The sequence below is a fragment of the Centroberyx affinis genome, unplaced genomic scaffold (assembly GCF_046629955.1).
Source record: "Centroberyx affinis isolate AG114_WGS23_722 - 3 ecotype Tasmania unplaced genomic scaffold, CSIRO-AGI_Caff_v1 ptg004649l_1, whole genome shotgun sequence".
NCBI classification, from domain to species: domain Eukaryota; kingdom Metazoa; phylum Chordata; class Actinopteri; order Beryciformes; family Berycidae; genus Centroberyx; species Centroberyx affinis.
This window is the reverse complement of record NW_027282248.1, coordinates 104,696-127,317: the sequence shown is the minus strand read 5'-3', so window position 1 is coordinate 127,317 and position 22,622 is coordinate 104,696. Positions and strand designations below refer to the sequence as shown.

Sequence of the window (22,622 nt, the reverse complement as noted above, 5' to 3'; positions counted from 1 at the left end):
GAAAGATGAAGAAGTGGCAAATGAGCACTGTAATGTTTACAGGTATTTCAAACTTTCAATTGTCTGTGCAGGTACACTTGTCAATGCAACATATTATTACATTTATAAACAAATCTCTGCTATGTCTGTGTGAGTTTTGCCGGTAAATTTGTAACCTGTAAGTGGAAAACAAGTTATTGTTGGAAAGAGGAGAAGGCAGACACCATATAAGGACGATTCTCCATTAATGCTGATGCAAAAATTTGTTTTCTGTCTCTTCCTACTGAAACTGTCAGAACTTTTCCTATATTCTGGTAATAAATAGAACATTTTTGTCGTGTCCCCTGTCACATATTTTGTTATTTCTGGAAAAAACAACTATTAACTCAACTAGCCGCAGATGTATGACATATGTCCTGGCCTGTTACCATTTTGCAACCATGAGTCAAGTCAGAATCAAGTTATCTGACAGCAGAGACAGAGCAGCATGTCCATGACAATGCTTGTATTGCATTATACATTTCACTGAAACTCAAACAAATTATGTCAGGCTGAGTTTGAGATGGCAGAAAGTGCTAAGAGGATCCAACCGCAGCACCTCAGACCTCCGTCCTGGGCCCCTGGGTTAGCTAAGGACAGGATGAGGGTTAGGTTAGGGTTAGAGTTATGGATCCGGGAACCCTATCACTGCGCATGCTCCAACCCTCCTGCCTTCTTCCCATTGGCTCGCAGAACTGGGGGTCTCATGAGGATCCTGCAGTTGAACCATGGATGTATTAAACTCGAGTTGGCCTCTCCTCCTGCTTGCTGCCGGTCCCCTCGCTTCCGGGTTGGAGCGCCTCTCCGTATCGTCGCTAGAGGTCATCAGAGGTTCAAGTCGCTGCGAGCCCTTTTCCCAAACATTGCTCTGCTACGTCACCAGCTCCCGCCCCGCCTCGTGCCACAACGACTCTTGTTGGCTTGTCAGGCTGCACGAGACTCGCGGCATCTTGTTGCAGATATGAAAACTGTCAGATAGACGTTAGCCGTGGCTTCATCAGAAGTAATTATCCGCTCGTTACATAGCAAAAAGGCCAGAGGCGGTAATTCCGCCACCTGTTTAATAACAGTACCACAGCCCGCCACTTCACGATGTAAGCTGTCTGGGAGCCCTGCCGCCTTTTTAACCAGCTGTAAAGTGAGTGGTAAGTACTGTGGGTTAGCCTCTAGCATGGCAGCTAACGTTAGGTTTGTGTCACTCTCCCACTGACTGCTGACTGACTAAACACCAACAAGCGATACAAACGTCTGTCTTTCATTCAGAGTGAGAAAGTAATCTCGTTACCAACTCGCTGACACTGTAATTTAAATTAACGCCTGACGTTAGACTGATACTTAACTGTCCTATTTCTTTATTTTGAAGTTGTCACTTCACTTGTTCACTTGTTCACTTACACTCTTGTTCCATCTGAACCTCGTGATCAGACAGTGCCACAGCACAGGCCAGGGTCCAACTTCTACAAATCTGCCTGCTCGATCCTGTTAGCGCAGGTTTAAGTTACTTTTATTTCATGAACATCTGGGTGTCTTTTGGCTGCCTCTTTTAGGAGGCTTAACATGCTACATGTTTACCAGCTTCTTGTTTTCACTAACTCAAGGTTTATGTTTTCCTATTGTAATCACACAAACAAACACACGCTGAAACAGTTCTCCTACAATAGCATTGTTATTTTGTAGTCTTTGTTGTCATGTGAGGTGCTTGTCACACTGAACCACCTGTCACCTCCACAGCATTTCTGCCGTTCCTGTCCTTAGATCAATGTAAACACAGTGACCTGCAAGCAATGAAGGAAACAATCCAGTACATCTGTAGAAGATCAGATTGGAGTTATTGCTGTTATAGCCTTGGGGCTAGGGTGCATGTCGAAACTTGACTCAGAATTAACCTTCACAGGTTTGGTCAGGCCATGATTTTCAATCAGGCTTTTCTTCATTCCGCCTGTGTGTGTGTGTATGTGTGTGTGTGTGTATGTGTGTGTGTGTGTGTGTGTGTGTGTGGGCGCGTGTGCGCGAATTTGGTTGCACATGCCCATATACACATAATGCTAGCAAATGCTGTTAATACTGTTTATAGGTCTTTAGAAACAATTATCAAACATGGGATGTACTCTGAGCATGTCACTTCTACAGAGGCTTGTGTGTGTGTGTGTGTGTGTGGTTTTGCTATTTTCAACTTGAAGTGCTCTCGGAAACTGGCATGCGATCTGGTTGGAAAACATTGAGTCACAGCAGCACAGCGCTGACTACCAGCATCTCCTTGGGGGATCAAAACCTTAGTAACCTAACATATTCAAAGTCAGGACACACAGCTGATTGAAACATGCTTAGATTGATGCAGCACGGATTCCATTCTCTGTCACAACACACCAGACACGTTCACACACACCTACATGCACCTTACTTAACAGCCTTGTACTTCTTCTCTATTGCAGAGTCTGTTTACTGCTGTGGTGCTTGCTGCTTCACTCCAGCTGCTGGCTCCCATGGCTCCAGTAGCTGTCCCTGAATCTGTTGGCCAGGAATAGGGCAGGCCAGTTGCCGCATTGTCTTGTGGATGCCAAATTTCATCAGCCACTCCAACGATTTCGGACACCAAATTGCCTTTTACAATAGAAAGGAGTGGTTTTGCTTACCCACCAAAGTGGCTGGTAGAGCTGACAAGCTGAAAAACCAGAGGTAAAAGGTTGTAGTGGCCCAGGCAGAGAGAGATGAGCTGGGCGGAGGAGGACTGGACGGTGGGGCTGTCTGGACGGGTCCTGCAGAAGGTGAAGGAGCTGCAGGTCCAGCAGGAGAGACTGTCCAGAGAGAGCAGGCAGAGACAGCTGCAGCTAGACAACAGCCAGGCTGCCCTCGACAAACAGACTGTTAAGGTACAGACAGCCATGCTGGTTTATTACCAGTTGATTTTAAGTGTGTCCCTTAGTGACAGAATTGTTCAACTATTGTTTAGTTATATGATGCTGCTCCCTGCGAAAATAATAAGAATCACAAATATTAGCAAAAATACATCATTGGTATATTCATTGGTATATATTTTCCTGGCATTGAGAGAGACTGAGGTGTTGACGTCATCAGTGTGATGGGTTTTACACAGGGATGGGGGATGTTGTTTGATGCATATTGGCCAGGTAACTTGGTCCTTTTCCTAACATTGTCATGCTGTTATTCTGTTTCAAGGTTAGATGGAGGACCTACATTCTGACTGGTGTCTAACTGTACAGCCTATTTGCAATAGGCATATTTAGTATTGGCTAAGCTCAATTCATTTTAGGCTTGGTAAATTTGAAGTTTGGTTGTGTTTGTAAGGTTATAGGGCATAGTACCAGCAACATAGTCTGCTTTAGAAATACACAAAACTACCAACACAATCTCAATACAACACCAACGTGTATTGTGTGTCCTACAATTAGGCCTAGTTGTTGTTTTTTTGGCATTTTACAGGTATATAGCCACAAACTGTTCTGAGCTAGTATGTTTTCAGCATTAGCCTTTTTGGTGTTTGAGTCACAATTGAAAATGGCAAACATCATTTAGTTTGGTATGTCTCTGACAAGACTGTCAACATTCTTATTGCAACATTTTGTCAAGGATATTACATTTTCTAAATATTTGATAACCTGCCCAATTCTGCCATGCACTGGCTTCGTCAACAACCTCTGACAGGATTTGAGGAGTGTCTTCAATTTCTTTAATACTAAAATGGAATTCTGCACCTTTTCCTCCTATAATCATGTCTTGTGTTTTTGATTTCTCCTCTCTTCTCCTCTCCTCCTTTTTTTCCTCTGTCCCCTCCTCCTCTCCTGTCATCTCTTCCAGTATCAGGAGGTACGTGGGGAGCTCCAGGTGGTTCATAGGGAGCTCCAGGGTGCCCGGGAGGAGGCGAAGGCCGGGGCGTCCGCCAAGGAGCGTCTGTCCCAGGACCTTCAGACCAAGCAGGCCCAGGTCTGCTCTCTGGAGGGCCAGCTGGACTCCGCTCGCACCCTCACCCACAACCTCACCCAGGAGGTCAAAAGGTCAGCGCCGAGGAAAATGAAAGGGTTTTTTCTTTTTTAGTCGGGACAAGTTACTGCTCTATCCGTTGCTCCATTTCAATCTGTCTTGTAAGTTGCTTCATTTTGTTTTAATGGGATTATGAATAGGGTTGCATGCCTTGCTGCAAGCTAAATTTACCATTAAGGACAACAAAAGTCTTGACCTTGGCCTTGTCTTCCACTGGTATTAAAGCTAAATTTGACACAGTGAAATACACACAATGCTTCAATGTTCACAATGCTAAAAAAAAATAATTCTAAAAGTAATAACAGAAATCAAAGTATAGTGAATAGATTTTCTGCCATTTTTTCCACATGTATAAAGCTATTTGATCTCTTTAATGGAGGAAAATGGATTGTATCTGAATCACTTTTGTCCAGTGAAGCGCACACTAGATTACACTGTTCAGTAAAAGGAACAGATCTGGAAAACAGACATTACTGGATCTGTAATGTAATTTTGAGACAGTGAAATGATGTTTGTATGCTCCAGGGCCAGTTTGGTATCTGTTACTCTTAAGCTACTTGGCCCAGTATGATGATTATATGACACCAATGAAAATGGCCCATTATCTTTTGTTGTTTGTACCCTCTGGTTTTTCCTAGATCTGGGTTTTGTTTAATTTTATATTAGATGAAACTTAATGATCCCTTTGGGTAAATTGGATCACTTAAGATAATTTGATGCCATATCAGCAGATAAAGCCTTCATCTGTTCTGTTGGACCTTACATCACGTCTCTCCTTGTTCTTCCTAACCCTCCTCTCTTCTCTGTTTCCTTGTGCCCCCACCTCCCTCTGTTTCTCCCTCCATCCCTCTCTCCCAGGCTGGAGGCCGAGCTGGAGAAGCTGCAGAATAGCAGCAGGTCGGGAGACTCCAGCCTGTTCTCCACCCCCTGCTGGAATATAGCCTCGCCCTGGGAACACAATGGTACTGTCCTATAACTTTATGGCTCTCTCTCTGTCTTTGCTCCCTGAAGACTAGAGGACTGTCTCTTCCCTGTCCTGTCATTAATAGATAGTATAGTGTGGAAAAACCACAGGACTCCAAAATAAGCAGCGAGGTCATAAATTAATTCCCATGGCTCCCCCCCAGCCCCCCCCCCCCCCCCTCCCCCTCTCTCTCTGCTCTGTGGGGACTGCAGTATTGTCTCATTCCTGTCTTGTCATTAGACTCAGTAAACCACTTGGGTTCTTCACTGCTGTTGTTCCTGTCAGGCGTTGGACCTTGGTTTTGTACGGAGCCCATCCGTAATGTTGTGTTGTTGTCCTGTAGGGGGCAGAAAGGAGGAGAGGCCGGGGCACAGAGGAGAAGGGGACAGCCGGGCGCTGCACATCCGAGTGAGTACCAGCATGTGCCAACACTGGGTTGGTCTCACAAAACTGGGTTATGTCTAGTCCAAGGCCAGTGTGGTTTTTCAGGCGAAAGCTCTAGATTTCAAGTTGTGGGATTTGGCTCAGTTCTTGTCAGTGAAACCAGACATATTTTATTTTTTTACCATGGTGCTGTTGTCATGGCACCATGGTCAACAAAAGGCAGCTTCAGGTCAGTCAGTCAGGGTGCAACACTTGACTCATCTATACTTGTACACCATTAAACTTCATCATGGTGTATAGCACTTGAGAAAATCCTTTTCTACAAATCCAGTCTGTTGTTCAGTGAGCAGTATCTAATTTTAAGAAAGGAAGAAGTTTGTATTATGTAAAAATGGAACTCTTCACACCTGAGCTGCAAAATTTCTCACAACTCCCACAATCCTCCTCTTGTATTCAGAAAGAATACAAGAAAATCTGTACTTGTTAGTTACGATGTGTCATGAATACAACAACGACTCTTTTTATGAGAGGCACTTTATAAAATGCTTTGTTAAAGTTAATGTGAATGAGTTGCATTTGAGTATTGTTGCTATTAAATCCTGCTAGAGTGTTTCTCCTAGCTTGACATCCTGTTTAGGCAAACGCCCTCTGTCTCATGTTTTCTCTCCTCTCCCCTTCAGCAGCAGCTCCAGTTCTCAGATGTGCCCGCTGCCTCGTTGCCACGACAACAGCACAAGAGCACACCCCACCGCCACCCGTCCGACCAATCGGACGTCTTCTCCACTCCCTTGGCAGCGTTTCCGTGGGAACGGGATGACTCGAGGCCAGCGGGCAGGGTACGGCCCCCTCCCTCTCCCCCGCCGCCCTGCACTGATGTCATCAGTCGAGGCCAGTCGGAACGGGGGGATTGTGGGAAGGTGGAGGACCCCAGGAGAGAGACAGACAGTGAGTGAGGGTGGCAAGGTGTCATCGTGGCAACATAGTTTGACTGATTGTTGCCCATTTGGTGTTTGTAAAGATAAACACACACACGCAGCTCAGCACTTATGTCATTACTTTAGCTTTTAGTTTGTGATCTTTGTAAAATCTTTGACAGTGTTTGGGGATAACTGGCTCTTATTTGCATATTTATATCATGATATATGGATAGTTATACTGTAATGGCAGTGATTTTAGGCTGAGCAACAAAGCCAGATGATGAATTTACAAAACAAATTATATTTTTCCAGCCACGGATGCAGGTTTCAGCTGTGGGGGGCTACCACAGCTCAGTCAGTGTAAAGCAAACAGTGCAGATTCATCCTAAATCTCCTGTACTCAGCTTAACCTTAAACAACACTTGTTACATAACAGGTTGCCTAGAAGCCACTGGCTCATCCACAGACTCCTCTGCCTACATTCAGGCTAGCTAGATGTTGTTGAGTGACTCCTAGTATACATTATAGGTGTGATATAACAACCCCCACCCCAGCATGTGTGTTTTTGTGTGTGTGTTTGTTCAGAGCAGGAAGGGGACAGAGCAATGTGAACCAATAAAGGCTTCCTTTAGCTGCTGGGGAGCGGAGGGGGAGGGGAGCTGCAGTGTTTACTTTAGGTGTGCTTTTCGGCTGGCTGGAGTGTGTGTGTGTGTGTGTGTGTGTGTGTGTGTGTGTGTGTGTGTGTGTGTGTGTGTGTGTGTGTGTGTGTGTGTGTGTGTGTGTGTGTGTGTGTGTGTGTGTGTGTGTGTGTGTGTGTGTGTGTGTGTGTGTGTGTGTGTGTGTGTGTGTGTGTGTGTGTGTGTGACAGGGTTTTTATTTCTTTGACTGCAAGACTGTTGGGAAACTGTGTTAGTGCATCAACATACCAGTATATCAGTCAGAGTCAACCATAAACATACAACAGATGTCCCAAAAACATTCAGAAGTAACACATTTTATTCTGATACATTTTCATTGTTTCTTTATGGCCTGATGGTGACAATGATAATAGCTATTTTGTATAGCTCTTTACTTCAAAAGTTAAACAGCTGTAAAATAAAAGGAACATAAAAAACACATTGATTTACTATGTACTGTGCTAAAATATTAGAGTGTGAAGTGGGAGAGTTGATGTCAACACTGGCTTAGGAAATGAACAGCCTGAAATCCACAGGCCTTGTGAAAGAGTATCTTATCATGCAGCTCATCAGTCAGCCAGCCTGTATGGATTGACCCCATTTGTCAGACCCCAGCTGTCTGCTGCTGTTGTGTTGTGGTGGTCGTGTGTGAAATGAAGTTATCCTTGGTAATCATTTTTGTTTATTTTTTTTTATTTTTTTAGTTTTAATTATGTGTGTTTTTCCCCAGTGTTGCCTCTCCCCTCTTTTTCCGTTGTCAGCCTCCACCCACTCAACCACCTTTCACCCATTTAAAGCAGAAATCCACCCTGTAATAGGATTCAAATGTTTTTCTTGCTCTGATTTTGCCTTTGACAAATCAGTCTATATCTGTGAATATGAATCAATCTTTTCTCCCAAAGCCAAATCCCAGAATAGTAATAGAGACCAAACCTGGAGCTGCTCCCTTTACAATAACATGGTATCAACAGTTTCTGAAAGTCTTCAAATAAATCATCTTAATTTAAGGCCTTAAATGTATTAACATGTCTTAAATACAGGTATTAGAAGTCTTAGTTTTTCATCATACAGTGACAGGTCTGTTTGTGCTGTATGTCTACTCTTAACTTAATACAGAATAAGGTTAGTACAATATGCAAAACATTTTCCCATCATATCTGCTTTACTAAACACAATTGGACTTAATGTTCCTTAACAATTCATTTCTTGTTGTCCTTTTTCTTATACTGCCCATTGATATATTCAGAACTGTTCAGTTTGAAACAGGCTGGTTTTGCCAGCTTTAATTCTTCATATTGGTTTTTAAATGTGTCTTAAATTCACCTCCAGGTAGAATTAAAAGGCCTTAAAGTCTTAAATGTGGCTTTCTGAGGCCTGCAGATACCCTGATACTGATTTGTGGACTGTCTTTAACAACTCTGCGTGTCTGGTCCGTCCACCAGTGTGTGTGTCGGAGCTGCAGAGTCGTGTGTGTGCTCTGGAGGGGGAGCTGCATGCGGAGGCCCAGAGGCTGAAGGCGAGTCATGAGGAGCTGGTGCAGAGCAGCAAGGAGCTGGCCTCCAGGGAGCTCAACCTGCAGAGAGCCCGCGACCAGCTGGGCCTGGCACACACACGCATGGCCCAGGAGAGCGAACGGGTAATACACACACACACACACACACACACACACACACACACACACACACACACACACACACACACACACACACACACACAAACTCAAGTATGCAATAATAAAATGCCTTTCACTCCTTCCACTATCTGCCACTGCCAGAAATTGAAAGCTTTAGCTCAGTTTGTGCCCTCTTCCTGTTTTGTGCCGTAAAGCAATATAACAGATTTCCCACCAAATATAACCCAGTGGCACACAATGTAAAATGCAGCATAGAGGCTGGTAGAGGCTGCCAGTCTTCATACTGATGGTCGCATTTGTTTACAGTAACTATACTCATGTCTCAAAATTAATGTGGTAATGATTTATTGATGTTAAAATGCTACAAGTAGCACCTTTGTGAATCAAATAAAAGAAAAACATATCAATCAAAAGCATCATGCTTGTAAAATAAATTAAAACAAGAACGCATCATAAGATAAAAAGATTAGAGGGTAAAACACATAAAAAAGCAAATATTTTACTTGTGACTGACTGCAATACACATACACACCCACCCTTCACAGGCATACACACTCCAAGCCCACGGTGGCAATGAAGATATAGACACACATAGACATCTTGCTGTCAATGAAGAGGATATTTTGTGTGTGTGTGCGCCAGGCATCAGGAGCTGAGCAGAGGCTGAGGCAGCTGCAGGAGGAGCTGAAGTGTCAGAGGCAGAACACCGAGAGCAGCCGACTGCAACACCAACAACGCACCAAGGAGCTGGAGAAACTGCATCAGAGGGTGAGAGAGAGAGAGAGAGAGAGAGATGGATGGATGGATGGATGGATGGATGAAGGGAGAGGGTGAGAAACAACAACAGAGAGAGGGAGAAAGAGTGATTTCATCTCACTTTTGAATGAGAGTGAGAGTTTTTATTTTTTCCATTCTCTCCTTAGGTAAAATAAATGTACCACACTTTTCAAATTGAACTTGGTGGCTTTAATTTTTGTGTGTGTGTGTGTTGTGCGCCAGGACTTGTTGGAGCTGCAGAAGGAGAGACAGTGCCTGGAGAAGCAGCATCAGCAGGAAGTGAATAAACTCAACCAGGAGCTCCAACAGGCCAGGACGCTCCACAACGCCCTGCAGGCCCAGACTGACAAGGTACACACACACATACACACTCTCTCACACACACACAGTCTTTCTCTGTACATATACACACACACAATCACACGCATACCAAACACACCCACCTTACACATATAGAAGGTGCTGCACAAGCTCTCTAACTTCCATACACACTCATACACTCATATAATTTATCCACACTGGAAACTGTGGACCTTAATGAAACACATGTGGTTTATCTCTTGAGTTCACATGTCTTGTCTGTTTTCCCAGCTATTTCCTGCCTGTCCTTCTTTCTCTCTCTTCTCTCCCTCTCTCAATCCTAAGGGACTTGTAGTATTTGTTCCAAAGGTCAATAAACTAATGTCACTTCTTCTCCCACGCTTGCTTCTTGCCCTTGCTCGTTGTTTTTCTCACTCTCCGTTTCACTCTCTTGCTCTGTTTCTTTTTTCTTTTTCTTTTTTCTCTCCCAACCCATTCTCTCCTCTTCCTCCTCCTCCTCTCGGTTTCTCCCCAGTGGAAGGGTTGAGCGGCGAAGGTAATAACCCTGTGACTGTGTTTGACGATGCAGAATGCTTTGACTATGGGAGCGTGAAACAAAACTCATAACTTGTAACTCGTGTGTGTGTGTGAGAGAGGAATAGTCTGCATTCTCATTAAGGGAGGCATGAAGGCATGACTGCGGGATGGGGGCGGAGATGGAGGGAAGGTGTGTGTGTGTTTGGGCATTGCATGAGGACAGTTTTTTTTTGTGCAAATGCGTGAAGGAATTTTGTATCAGCATAAAAATAATAATACAGAGTTCAAAGGTGAGCTTCTCGACACCTACCGACTCAAATAACTTTCATTCCTACGCTGTTAGACAAGCCGTTATTCATGGTGCTTAAGTTCTTAACAATGGGTATTCAGCCTACACACAAAAACCTGTCTCTAAAAACCTCACTGTAAGCTCTCTGGAAACCACACAGACGTTATCTTGATTGATCTGATAAGGCTACAGACCGCACACACACACACACACACACACACACACACACACACACACACACACACACACACAAACAATAGAGGCATAGTTTGTATTGAATCAAATCACGTACTTACACAATCAGAATGACATTCAATTGTTCCCATTTCATGTGATTCAAGTGGCCACTTCACCACTTCACCACCACTTCCTTCTGTCTTTCATAGTTTGAGTTGTGCAATTTGGAGATTTTTATTTTCAAAATATACTGTACCAATGGCATGCAATATTTTATATATACATCACAAAATTGTTAAGTTAATTTTTCTAGATAAAATATCAAATGTTACAATATAAAAAAACTAAGATTTTTACAGATTCTGGCAATTTTAATGCATTAACAGTGTAATCAAAGCATTTGTCAGTAAGCAGGTCATTACAGTGTCATGCTTTGACTGGAAGTTTTCAACAGTCCTCACACTCGTCAGAAAACTAAATGAAAAAACATAAAATTGGTCTGGCAATTTCCAGGAGACTGCTGCAAAATCAAATATCTTTGATCATAATAATTGCATAATAACCTCAGACGTGTCTTTAATTTAGTCTACATGCTGTAGATTTCGCAAGTCAAAATGATCCGGTTATTTGATTGGCATGTAGTTGTGATTCATGTGTACTATGGCTTGAGGTGATGTGTCTAATTTTATATGTGAAGCCTATTAGCCTGTTAAGTTTGAGTTAAAGCTAATGAGTTTCCCCAGAGCTGTAGAGAATACATTAGACATAGCTTATGTTAGCTATTTATCTCTTCCCCTTCTTCCATGGTCCTTTCCTTTTAGTTTTTCCTGACTCCTATCCTTATACAAACGGCCATTCAGTTTTTATGGCTTCTACTTTATTCTCTTTAAACACTACTCTTCACCTTTTCCTCTCAACACCCTTGCCTTCCCATCCTCCTTGTCTTCTTATGTCTGTGGTTTCCCTCTCTCCTGGCTCACACTGAATGTTAACTCTCTCCGTTTCTCTGTCAGGTGTCTCTTCAGAAGCAGGCGTTGGACAGAGAGGTGGAGACTCTGAAAGAGAAACTGAAGTGGACAGAGGGACAGCTGCAGGAGAGCCAGAGGAAAGATGCACAGACACAAGCCAAACTAACGGTAACGCACACGCACACGCACATGCACACACACACACACACACACACACACACACACACACACACAGGCGAGTGATGGTCCTAAGTCCTTAGTGTAGTGAGTCGGGGTCTAGATGCATCAATTATTCATTACCTAAGTAGTGGACACATACAGAACGCAATTAATTTTTAAACAGTGTCTAAATCTGCCATATGTCAGTCTAGCATTGCTTTATGATAATGAGAAAGTGGCAGCTTCATGGATAGTGCAGCTGTTTTAGTACATGGTACCTCTATGTAGCACTGGAGAGGATTTCACAGAGCAGAGTAGGAAATTAGCACCAGCCACCAAATGCTTTGACTGTGTCTGTCGTCTACCCTACCAGCCACTTTGGCAGGTAACAAACTTATTCTAATCCTATTCTACTCAGAAAAAAAAAATATTTGACTGTAAAATATTGAATGTGGCTGGTGAATTTTGAGGTTTAGTTGCCACTGTAACCTGCAGACAAGAATAGCTTGTATCCTTTCCTGTCTCAGAGTTAGAGAGATGCTTTTTTATGCATAGCTAATGTCATACATACCAGTGACAGAGCCTGATACAGTAACACTGTAGAGGAACAATAACATGTCAGTGGTAGTTCAGTACATGAATACCTTCTTGTCACATCTGCAACAATGTTGCATTTGTCTGTGACAGTGTTAACCAATTTGTTACCACAGTGACATTGTGTTTATGGCTGTTAGGCTCACCAGCAAGTGGGATAATGCCAGCTAGCAAAAGTACAAAAAGCTGCAGCATCAAGTCCTGATATGAATCTTAAAATGAGACTTGGCAGTATTATACTGTCTACTTAGGGATGCCTATGCAGTCAGCAATGGCTAAGCTTTAAACTTAGTTTATGAAGTTAAAGATTTTGTTGGTTGCATGCCTGTAATTATGACAGAGTAGAGGCTGTAAAGGTACAAAATCAGCATTCTATTTTGATAATAAAGGTTCAATTGAGAGCTGATCATCACTCCCAGAGCAGTACTCCAAGTGATCTAATTCAATCCTTGTAGGGGAGTCTAGACATGTTCAGTTGAGTTTAATTTAATTCAGTTCAGTACACTTGATTCATGTCAATATGTTTTTTTTACCCATGCATTAGGAAGCGCTGCGTGAGGTGGAGGGTGTGACAGCGAGCCTGGAGCAGAGCAGGAAGAAAGAGCGAGCTCTGGAGGAGGATGGGAGGAGACTGGCGGAGGAGCGGGCCGACGCCCTGCACCTCCTCAAAGAACTGCAGGGTGAGGAGAGAGCTGTGGGCAGTCGGTAATTGGATGGGTAATGATGCTAATGGTAACGCGATACATTATTCATCTGAATTCCCTATAGGGAAATTCTCTTTTGGCTTGCCCCTTCACAGGGAGGTCAGAGGTCAGGGTCAGGGTCAGCTATGGAACAGGAGCTGGTAGGGATTCAGTGTGTTGCTCAAGGACACTTCAGCAGGGAGGATACTTGCCGACACAGAGGCATGACAAGTGCATGACATCTGACAAGCTTGGTACATTTCATGCTCATTGACTTTCAATGCAAAAGGCTGCCAGCCCACTGCTGCCCCCTGCTGGTCAATGATGAGAACACCTTTCTTCACAAGTCAAAATACAGTCACCCATCCCAATAATTAACATGTTTATTAAAAGTTGAAAACAGAGTTGAAGTTGAAAACTAGTGATGCTGTTTCTCCACTGTCTGTCTTCCAGACTATTATTTTCTATTGTGTATGATCTGCAGATTGAAAAATATCAAATCTTGTTTCTCTTGTTTGTATTTCTTTCCTTCCAACTCCAGACCAGAAGGCTACCCCACCTCCCCCTGTACCACCTGTCCAGTTCTGCCCTGTTGGACAGAGCTTCACCCCTCAACCCTACTCCTCTCACCAACCCCAAGCGCCAGCCCACACCAAGAGACCCGCTGCCCCCATCCGAGGGGAGCAGGGGAGGGAGGAGGAGGGAAAGAAGACAGGGGCACAGATCACTGCAAAGTACCCCTGTGACAGAGAGCCGGGAGAAGGCATCGACTCTGAACACGTCACTGCCTTCCCCTCCACGGACTCTGAACGCTCACAAAGGGCAGGAGAGTGGGGAAAAAGTGAGGCAGAGGAGAAGAAGAGTAGAAATGAGGGAGATGATGCGATGGGTCGTGACAGCTCTAGGACAGAAACACAATCCACGTTTGATACAGCGCTCTCTCGCTCTTCTCAGTCCACTGACGGTACTCTCACTCATACCTCTATGGATGGTGACCACTGTACTTCGATGCTCTCCCCTGAAAAGATCCCCCCTCTTGGGTCCAAGCAGCCCGCACCCTCTGAAGACCTCCAGAGGGAGAACGCTGCGCTGCGTTCAGAGCTACAGGATGTGAGGGAAGAGCTCCAGAAACGTCTGGAGGATCTTGAGACCCAGCGACGGGCTGAGGCCGAGGCCAGGACCCGCCTGAAACAGCTCAGCCGGAAACGCACCAGCCAGGCCGGGGAGAGGGAGGAGCAGGACAGGGAGAGGAGGGCGGAGCTGGAGAGGGAGAAGACTGAGACAGAAAGGTTGAGGAAGGCCCTGGCCGCCCTGGAGGCACAGGTGAAGAGGGAGGAAAGAGAAAGAAGGGCAAAAGGGGAGGAGGAGGGGAAAGAGAAAGCGCTAGAAGACAGGGAGAGTGAAATGATAGAGCTGAATATTCAGCTCAAGAAGCAGCTCGCGGAGGTGAAGGCCCAGCTGGCTTTAGAGCGGGACGAGAGAGAGAGGGAGAAGGAGGAAGAGGAGAAGAAGCGAATGACAAACACTGGCAAAGAGGGGAAGAAGGAGCTCAGCATCAAACTGGCGGAGCTTGAGGCCGAACTGGAGGAGCTGAAGAGTCGCGGGAAGAGAGACTCTCTAGAAGAGAAGAAACTCCCAGAAGCCAACAGCCCGCTGACTTACCTGACTCTCCGCGACGACGAGCTCAACTCCAACATCGTCGGCCTGGACAACAAGCTCCTCCCCTCACCAGAGCAGCACCGCCTCTTTTGCCAATCCACCAATCAGCGTAACACGGCCGTCTCCCAAGCAACGGCAGATCTCATCCAGGAAGAGACAACCGAGACAGTTCTTGAAGGCTCACCTCTGTCAAATGAGGGGCAAACCACTCTGGAGGGCCAGGCAGGGAGGGTTTCCTCTGACCTGGAAGATACCACTCTACGGGTGCCTTACCTCTCGGACCAGAGAAAGGTACCCACTGACCTCCAGAAGGGGGTGTCTGCCCCCTCCGACTTGGCCAAGGAGGTGGAGCGACTGCGTGCGGAGAATGTCAGGGAGGCTGGGCGTGCTAATCAGTACCAAGCTAAGCTGGAGGCTCTGCAGAGTCAGGTAAATAACAATGGATACAGTTCATTACAGTAGTTTCTCCAACTCAAGTTACATTTTTGGGATACAATCAAAATTGACCTTTTCCAATATAAAGTGTGTTTAACTCTTATGATTGTGAGTGACATGCTACAAGTACCCGCACACCTGTGAAAAACGCACACCTGTGACCACATAACATTACTATTTAGATAGTAAGCTTATTGCTTATCAAACATCACTATTCATCCTGCTGCTTATGTGTCACGTAGTAACCATAATATTTAGCTAGTGTTTAAGAATTATATTGCCTGGTGGAAGAAGAATATTTGAATATTATTATGTAAATACTATTGATTCAAAAAAGATCTATCATAACATATTGAGTGTCCTCTCTATCCCTGTTTTATAATAAGCCACTCAACTCATTTTTAACACCACCTTTTAGCTGTTCTTAAAACACAGTAAAGCATGGCATCTGGTGGCTTATTGCCTAATTATAATTTCTCTTTGATTACCTTTCCTCCTCTTTTCTTTGATCTTTATTTTCTCCCCAGGTGACCCGTCAGACCCAGCAGCTCACCATGGCCTTTGACAAGCAGAGCCAGCACATCATAAACCTGCTTGGCGAGCTGCAGGAGAAGGAGAGCGCCGTGCTCAGCCAGGGAGAGGAACTGCAGTGCTGCAGGCAGGAGCTGGCTGCACTCAGGGATGAGAAAGAGGGAGAGGAGGAGAAGAAAAGAAGAGAGGAGGGAGAGAAGATGACGGCCAAAGAGATGGGGGAAGAAGAGCAAGAAGAGAGGAGGCAGGAGAGGGAAAGGCGAGACGAGAAACCAGCGGAGAAGATCTCAGAGCTTTCACCAAATCATGAAAAAACATCTAACATCTTCCTCACTACAAACTCACTGACTGATGCTGCCTCTACTACCCTAAGAGATGCAGGTGAACCAGAGACTGTGACATCTGATGTTGAAAGACCACCAGCTAACAGCCATGAGACTTCTGGGGAACAAAAACCAGACAGAGAAGCACTACAGTCAGTAGCACTGCGGGTCAGTAGCTCTGCCTCTACAGACTCAGAGAAGTCTCAGAGTAACCATGACTCTGCTTGTGCGAAGGAAATGTCACACGCTGTAACCATGCACCAAGACACTACTGAACACGATGAAGATGGCTCAACGGCAGAACTGGTCGCTCTCAAACAGGAGAATCAGCAGCTAAAACAAAGAGTCGAGGCGCTAACGGTCTCAGACAGCAGCGACCTAGCACTACAAGCTGCCAGTGAAAACCGAGAGGACTCAGTCGAGCAAAGCACAAACTCAAGAAATGCAGCTACTTCCTGCTCAGAAGAGGAGACGGCACGCTCCGCCAGTGTACTGAGTGACATCATCACTGAGGGACAGCAATCGAGACAGCAGGATGGGGAGAACAGTGAAGATGAAGGAAGAGATTTAGAAAGGGAAGAGAATGGGGCCAGGGCTGAAGAGGAGTCAGGAACAGTCTCTCAGCCTCAGATCAGCTTCCTACAGCAACAGGTAGTGTCACCTACCTCACTGTAGAAGAAAAACAAAAAATTATGTAGCTTTGCTATGTCACACTGTCAAGGAAATGGAATATTTTATGCAGTTTGCAGTGCAGATGTTGCTGTTAATCACTGGGAAATTGGATTCATGTTTTCCTTATACATGAGGAAAACACCAAAATATAGTATGATATATTGTAATGTAACATAGAATTATATAGTATAAGTGTAATAAGTAAGTGTATAAGTATACACAAAGATCAAAGATTGACTTGTATTTTGCATATATTCCCCTGTGTGACTTTAATTATTAGGAAGTTCTGTTTCATTAAGTCTACCCTGTTCTGTCCCTCCTGTCCAGGTGGTGGTGCTGCAGGCTGAGCTGCAGTCTCTCTCTGATGAGAACCAGCAGCAGGCCGAGGAGCTCGCTCTATGGAGGCTGGCTTCCCAACCCACCCCAACCTTTGACCAGAACCTCCCCCAGACAAAGAACCACTCTAAGATCCAGGACCACACCTCTGCTCTCAGACAGACCCAGTCAGACCAGCAGCAGACTGACGATGTGTCGTCCCACATCCTGTCAGAGACCCAGACCCAGGCTCCTGCTCCGACTGCCCAGGCTCAGGCACCTACGATGGGCCCCGAGGAGCCAGCGCCCCTGGGTGTCCCTCAGGGTACTGTGACGGTGATCAGAGAAGACGAGCTGCTCCTGTCCTGCTCCTCCAACAGACTGCAAGGCCGCATGCTGGCCTCCAGGTATCTCACACACATATACACACACACACACACACACATACCAAGGGCTAGGGGTGTTGAAGATTATGGCAATAACTTTTATTTGAAACTCTAATTTACCTGTTGAATGTATGTAGAATGATTATGTATTAGTCTACTGTTTACTGTTTGTCCTGCACTGTGTATGGGTTTCTGTCGTATCAGTACATGTCTCTACACTGATGGGAGTAAGACAAACTGACTGCTGTAAATTCATTATATTTGGGTTAGAGTTAATCAAAGCGATTTTGACTGTAATGTTTTGTTATTGTTGTTTCACCACAAGACTGCAGCACAGCAACCTTCCTGAACCAAAGAACCTCCAGCCTCCTAAAAAGACCTCAGCACTTCAAGATTACATTCAGGACACTGCCGTGGTTGATGAGGTGATTTTATGTTTTTTTATTCATCACTCCATTTAGGATCCCTGTGGCATCTCTGTTATTGACATGCCAGTAATTGCTTTGGAAACAGACACTCCTACTTGCTTGTTAATGCTGCCACAGAGCTGTCAACACTCTCAGTCAGTTTCAGAATGGAAAAAAATGCTTCAGGTTGACTTTCAGTCATGGGCCCACATTGTTGTTTACATATTGGATTATAGATTTGGCCTTTAATGAATGTCTTTATTTTCAATCAGGAGTCTGAAAAAGAAAACCTGGAGAGCAACCACTCAAAATGCACAAAGATGAATCCAGCACAGCACAAAGAAAAGAGGGAGGCTGAATTTATCCAAATGTCTTCTGATGAAACAAGTCAGCAACACGTCACCAAAGATCCCCACAAAGTCTCAGGGCCGCAGACCAAAGCAACAGAGTCCCACAAGGAAGATCAAGAGGCCAAACCAAACGCCAAAGCGACCGATGACATAAACAGAAGCAGCGATTCTTCAGAGGATTGGGGAAAGACCAGGAGCGCCAGCACTCAAACAGAAGAAAGTCTGAATCCTTCCAGTGCGTCCACAGCATCTGAACTCCACCATGCCTACACACAGACCGAGGAAGAGGAGGAGGAGGACGATGAAGAATTAGTGGACTCTCCCCCTGTCTCTCCTGTCTCATTACCTGAGGCAGCAGAGATTGGAGACAAGATGCTGTTTTCCGGTTCCTTCCCCATCCCGGCCGACCCGGCCCGTCTGGCCGAGCGAATCCGCCGCAACCGGAGCCAGCTGTCAGCCGCCTTCGACGACACCGAGTACGAACCCTACGGCCTGCCGGAGGTCGTCATGAAAGGTGACTTTAATGGAAGTTGCTGCTTTTGGAAGGAAATTTGACCCTCTGAACAGTCAGACTTGATTCAGCGCAGTTGTGAATGTGCAAATTTGCTTAAAAATTCGGACACATGGCCTTTTCTCTTTGGTGGTTTTTCACATTTACAGTAAAAAGAAGCATCTTATAGGCTGTTTTCATGGGAGAACTTTAATTGTGTGAAGCAAAAAGCCTCTGTCGGCTTCTTTACTCTCTCATTCTGTTCTACCATACAAAGCCAAAGAGCAAATACTGCATGAACCTGTGAAAAACGACTTCAAAGTTTATCTCCTGCGCTAATGTTGGTATGGAAGTGGACTGTGTGTCATTTAATAGAGTTTATGGGTGCAATGTCTGTTAATAGGAAATATAAACCCTAGTCATAACCCTTTAAAGCACACAAAACAGTAGTTGTTTTTTTTCCCCTCAGTGCTTCCTTTCCTGATCTCTTTCTGCATCTGCTTTCACACTCTATCCTTCCCCTGCTTCCCTCTAATCCTTACCTATCTGTTCCTCTGTCTTTCCTCTCTCCCTCCTCCTCTTCCCCTCCTGCAGGTTTCGCTGACATCCCCAGCGGTCCCTCCTGTCCGTACATAGTGAGGAGGGGTCTGTTAGGGACGGCTGCTGTACCCCTCCCTCAGAACGACCCGGGCCAGAGGGAAGAGACGGATTAGTACATTGCTACAGGTAACCAGCATAGACTATCATTGATTACTGCCATTAACCTGGGGAAAACAATCCTTGTTTCTTTCCTGTTTCTTTTGTTTTTTTATTTTTATTTTGTGGCAGTAGGTGACAGCATAGCGGCACTTTTTAGTTTTGTGACCCAAGAACTAAGAGATCCCATTCAAAAACCATTGTAACATGTCAGAGACACATAGATATAAATTAGTTAGTTTAATTTCTGAAAGTAAGACCCTTTTTCAGATGTATACATTTTATGTTTGAATATCAGGGTGTATGCAGGTCCTGAAGTCTTACCATGTTACTAATTGTTTTATTCAGACTTAAGGTCTTAAAAGGCCTTGAATATAGCTCTTAAATTCAGTTTCAATCATCAGAGATGAATTACATCTCTCTTCACAGATTGTGCTTCATAGCTTGTCATGTGTAGTCCCATCCTCCTGCTTCAAAAAATCCATCTTTACAAGTCATTTTAATCTAGTATTAAAGTCTTATTTTTCTCAAAACAAGCAGCTGAGACAATTCCACTTGATTCCAAAGCAAATCACCTTATTTCTCAAATTAAATGATATTTGCTTTAAATTATATTTGCTTAAATTATATTGTCATGTGAAAATTATGACAAGTGAAATTATGTCTCTCCATTGGAAGATTTGATTTTTAAAAAATTTTAAGACTCAATATGACACTAAATGAATCATTAAGATCGGTATTTTGTGCGTGCTGCTTGTCTACAGAACCAGAAGAAGAAACCGATCGCTGCAGCCCTGATTAGAAACCTCACTGATGGACGACAGCACCTACATTAAAGGGACGCTCCAGTCACCAGCAACATTAAAGGGACGCTCCAGTCACCAGCAACATTTAGCCCTCCACACCTCTGCAAGTGCTGCAGTGACCCAGGAACCACTGTACATGTGTGTGCAGGTAACCGGGCCTGCATAGCCTGAATAACCTAGTTTTGTCTGCATATAAAATACCTCCATTGTGGATCTAAATGACCTTATAGGCGTTAGTTTACACACTAATAGCTGTGGGGAGACTTGGCTGTCCACCGTAATGCAGTTACTTTACACCCACATGTATATTTAAGGAGGGAGGTAGTGATTTACAGATGTTTGTTGATGTTTCTCTAAGTTAACAACCACTTTTCCAAAGGGACTGTTTAGCTTTCAGTAGCTCCTATATGCCTCAATTAACCTATGGGTCTGGACTCAGTATGCTTTGAATGAAACACAGTGCCTAGTTTATGTTTTTTTTTTTTTTTTTTTTTTTTTTAAACAAGCTCCTTGCCAAGATAGGTTTGATATGTTTTCCAAAGGGTTGAGGCCAAGAGATTTTTTTTGTGTGTTGAGACGCCTTATTTATGGACACTTGAATGTGTTTTAGTGGAGGGCAGGTGTTCACGTTTACAATAATTTAGTGAAAGTATGATGTGTGTGTGTGTGTGTGTGTGTGAGTGAAAGTTTGAGCATGACTGCGTATGCGAACATGCGTGTCGTCATCTCGATGTTACTGTTTGTGTATGTGTGTGTGTGGGAGAAAGGGAGAGGGCGAGCACGTGTCTGTGACTCAATCGAACCTGCATCGGTTTCCGCTCCATGTATGGTGATGCACACTGCGTTCTCTCTCCCTCTCTCTCCCTTTCTCTCTCTCTATCCTCTCCTCCCTCTCCTGCTTTGCTTTTCTGTCAGTCTCCTACACTAACGAGCACTCGTACCTAGCTTTGCTCTGAATTTGCCGAAAACAAAACGTGTGAAGCTGTATTTTACCAATAGAGTAGAGAGGTAGTTTGAGTTGTTTTCCTAGACTTGATCAGATATAATATATTTGATTGATATAGCTGTTTTTGATATATTTTTTTGTTGCCATAAACAACAGTAGCCTATATGTACAGTGTAGATTTTGTAGATGAGTTTTGTAGATGTACAGTATGTTTTTTTTTGTTCAGAACCATATTGTCCTATAACAGAGAATGTTGCAGCCAAGTATCTGACCACTTTGCATGGTACTACAAGATTTGACTAGTTAGTTAAAGCCTTGTTGTCCTATCTTTCTGCAAAATTTACATCTTCAGCATTTTCTTTCATGCACTGCCACATTATTGGAACAGAGCTGCATCTTTGAAATGATTTAAGTTGAAGGTTAAAGACTCACTTACGCTTGTTAAATGAGTGGAGTGATTTTAATTTCTCACATTTTATGTAGAGGTCAAGTTGGTCTCTCCTGGCCTGCTTATTTGACTCAGTCAGAACACAGTGGACTGTTACTGACCTGACTCAGTGTCATCGCCATTCATTTGCCATGTTGACACCCCCCCCTCCCCCGAACATCCCCTCCTCTTCAACTGCCTTCATATCTCTGGGATCTGTAGTCTTTTGGCAGCGAGGCGCAGAAGCACTGTGAATCTCTTGCCCTCTTTAGGACACTTTTATGTGAATGTATCTCTGTTGTCGTTTTGTGTTTGCAGGTAGAATAAAAAGGCTTGCTTTCAAATGAACTGTTGTCTTTTCCTTTGTGAGGTGGCTAGTAGAGGTGGCTTTCGATCTCATGCAGAGATGTTAGGTTTGTTCTTTTCTTCACGGAGTCTTACGTCTCTGTCCACTGTGCCAGGCTGCTCAACCTCTGGCATACAATTAAGCCTAAATGAGTGCCATGCTTCAATGAAGATAGCTTCAGTGTAAGTGGAATATCTTGGTTAAATCACAAAAGCATTTCCGCAAATTAGCAGTGTCCTCTCCCCTCGCCTCTTGGTCAGAAGACATATTTTTGAGAAGATGCCGCGAGCTCGGAGGGAGTGGAGGAGTCGATGGACGACTAAAAGGAGCTCCAGCTTAAGTGTCTGCTATTTTTCACGTTGCACTTTACTTTCTCCTACAGAGAGAAAAATTGCGCGGACCATAACTCTAACTGAAGAAACAAATGTCTCTTTTTGCTTCCCAAAAAGATGGAGAGGTTGGAAAGGCAAGGATTTAAAGAGCTAAGCCCCCCCACATCCAGTTCAGGAAACTCCGGGCCCTCTGCTCTTCCTCTGCAGCGACTGCACTTTGTCAGAGCCACAGTGCTGTAATGGCCTTACACGCACGTACACACACACACACACACACGTGCCTCCGCCTTGTCCCTTTCTTCTACTCCTCCTACAGTCTGCTCTCTGCTGTCAGAGTGATGTAGGGTCCCGAGAATGGGGAAACACCTTCCAAGGAGAAAACACACACACACATCCACACACACTCTCACACACATGCACGTACT

At 44.4% G+C, this 22,622-nt stretch overlaps 1 protein-coding gene across 1 annotated transcript; it reads left to right on the top strand.

Annotated features, from left to right (window-relative positions):
* Positions 1-3,131: 3,131 nt before the first annotated feature.
* Positions 3,132-21,807, top strand: LOC139665672 (trichohyalin). The gene is made up of 17 exons (XM_071544765.1): positions 3,132-3,146; positions 3,835-4,031; positions 4,876-4,979; positions 5,325-5,389; positions 6,046-6,310; positions 8,402-8,595; positions 9,235-9,360; positions 9,592-9,720; positions 11,686-11,808; positions 12,938-13,073; positions 13,618-15,164; positions 15,698-16,675; positions 17,024-17,418; positions 17,723-17,822; positions 18,077-18,668; positions 19,239-19,370; positions 20,105-21,807. The coding sequence occupies exons 1-16, from the start codon at positions 3,132-3,134 to the stop codon at positions 19,355-19,357; spliced, it is 5,085 nt and encodes a 1,694-aa protein (XP_071400866.1). The 3' UTR covers positions 19,358-19,370; positions 20,105-21,807.
* Positions 21,808-22,622: the final 815 nt, after the last annotated feature.

Excerpts from the sequence above, each read along its gene's own strand:
- LOC139665672 (XM_071544765.1), top strand. Across the intron at positions 4,032-4,875 it reads CTCACCCAGGAGGTCAAAAG|GCTGGAGGCCGAGCTGGAGA; the intron begins GTCAGCGCCGAG and ends CCTCTCTCCCAG. Across the intron at positions 9,721-11,685 it reads TGCAGGCCCAGACTGACAAG|GTGTCTCTTCAGAAGCAGGC; the intron begins GTACACACACAC and ends TTTCTCTGTCAG.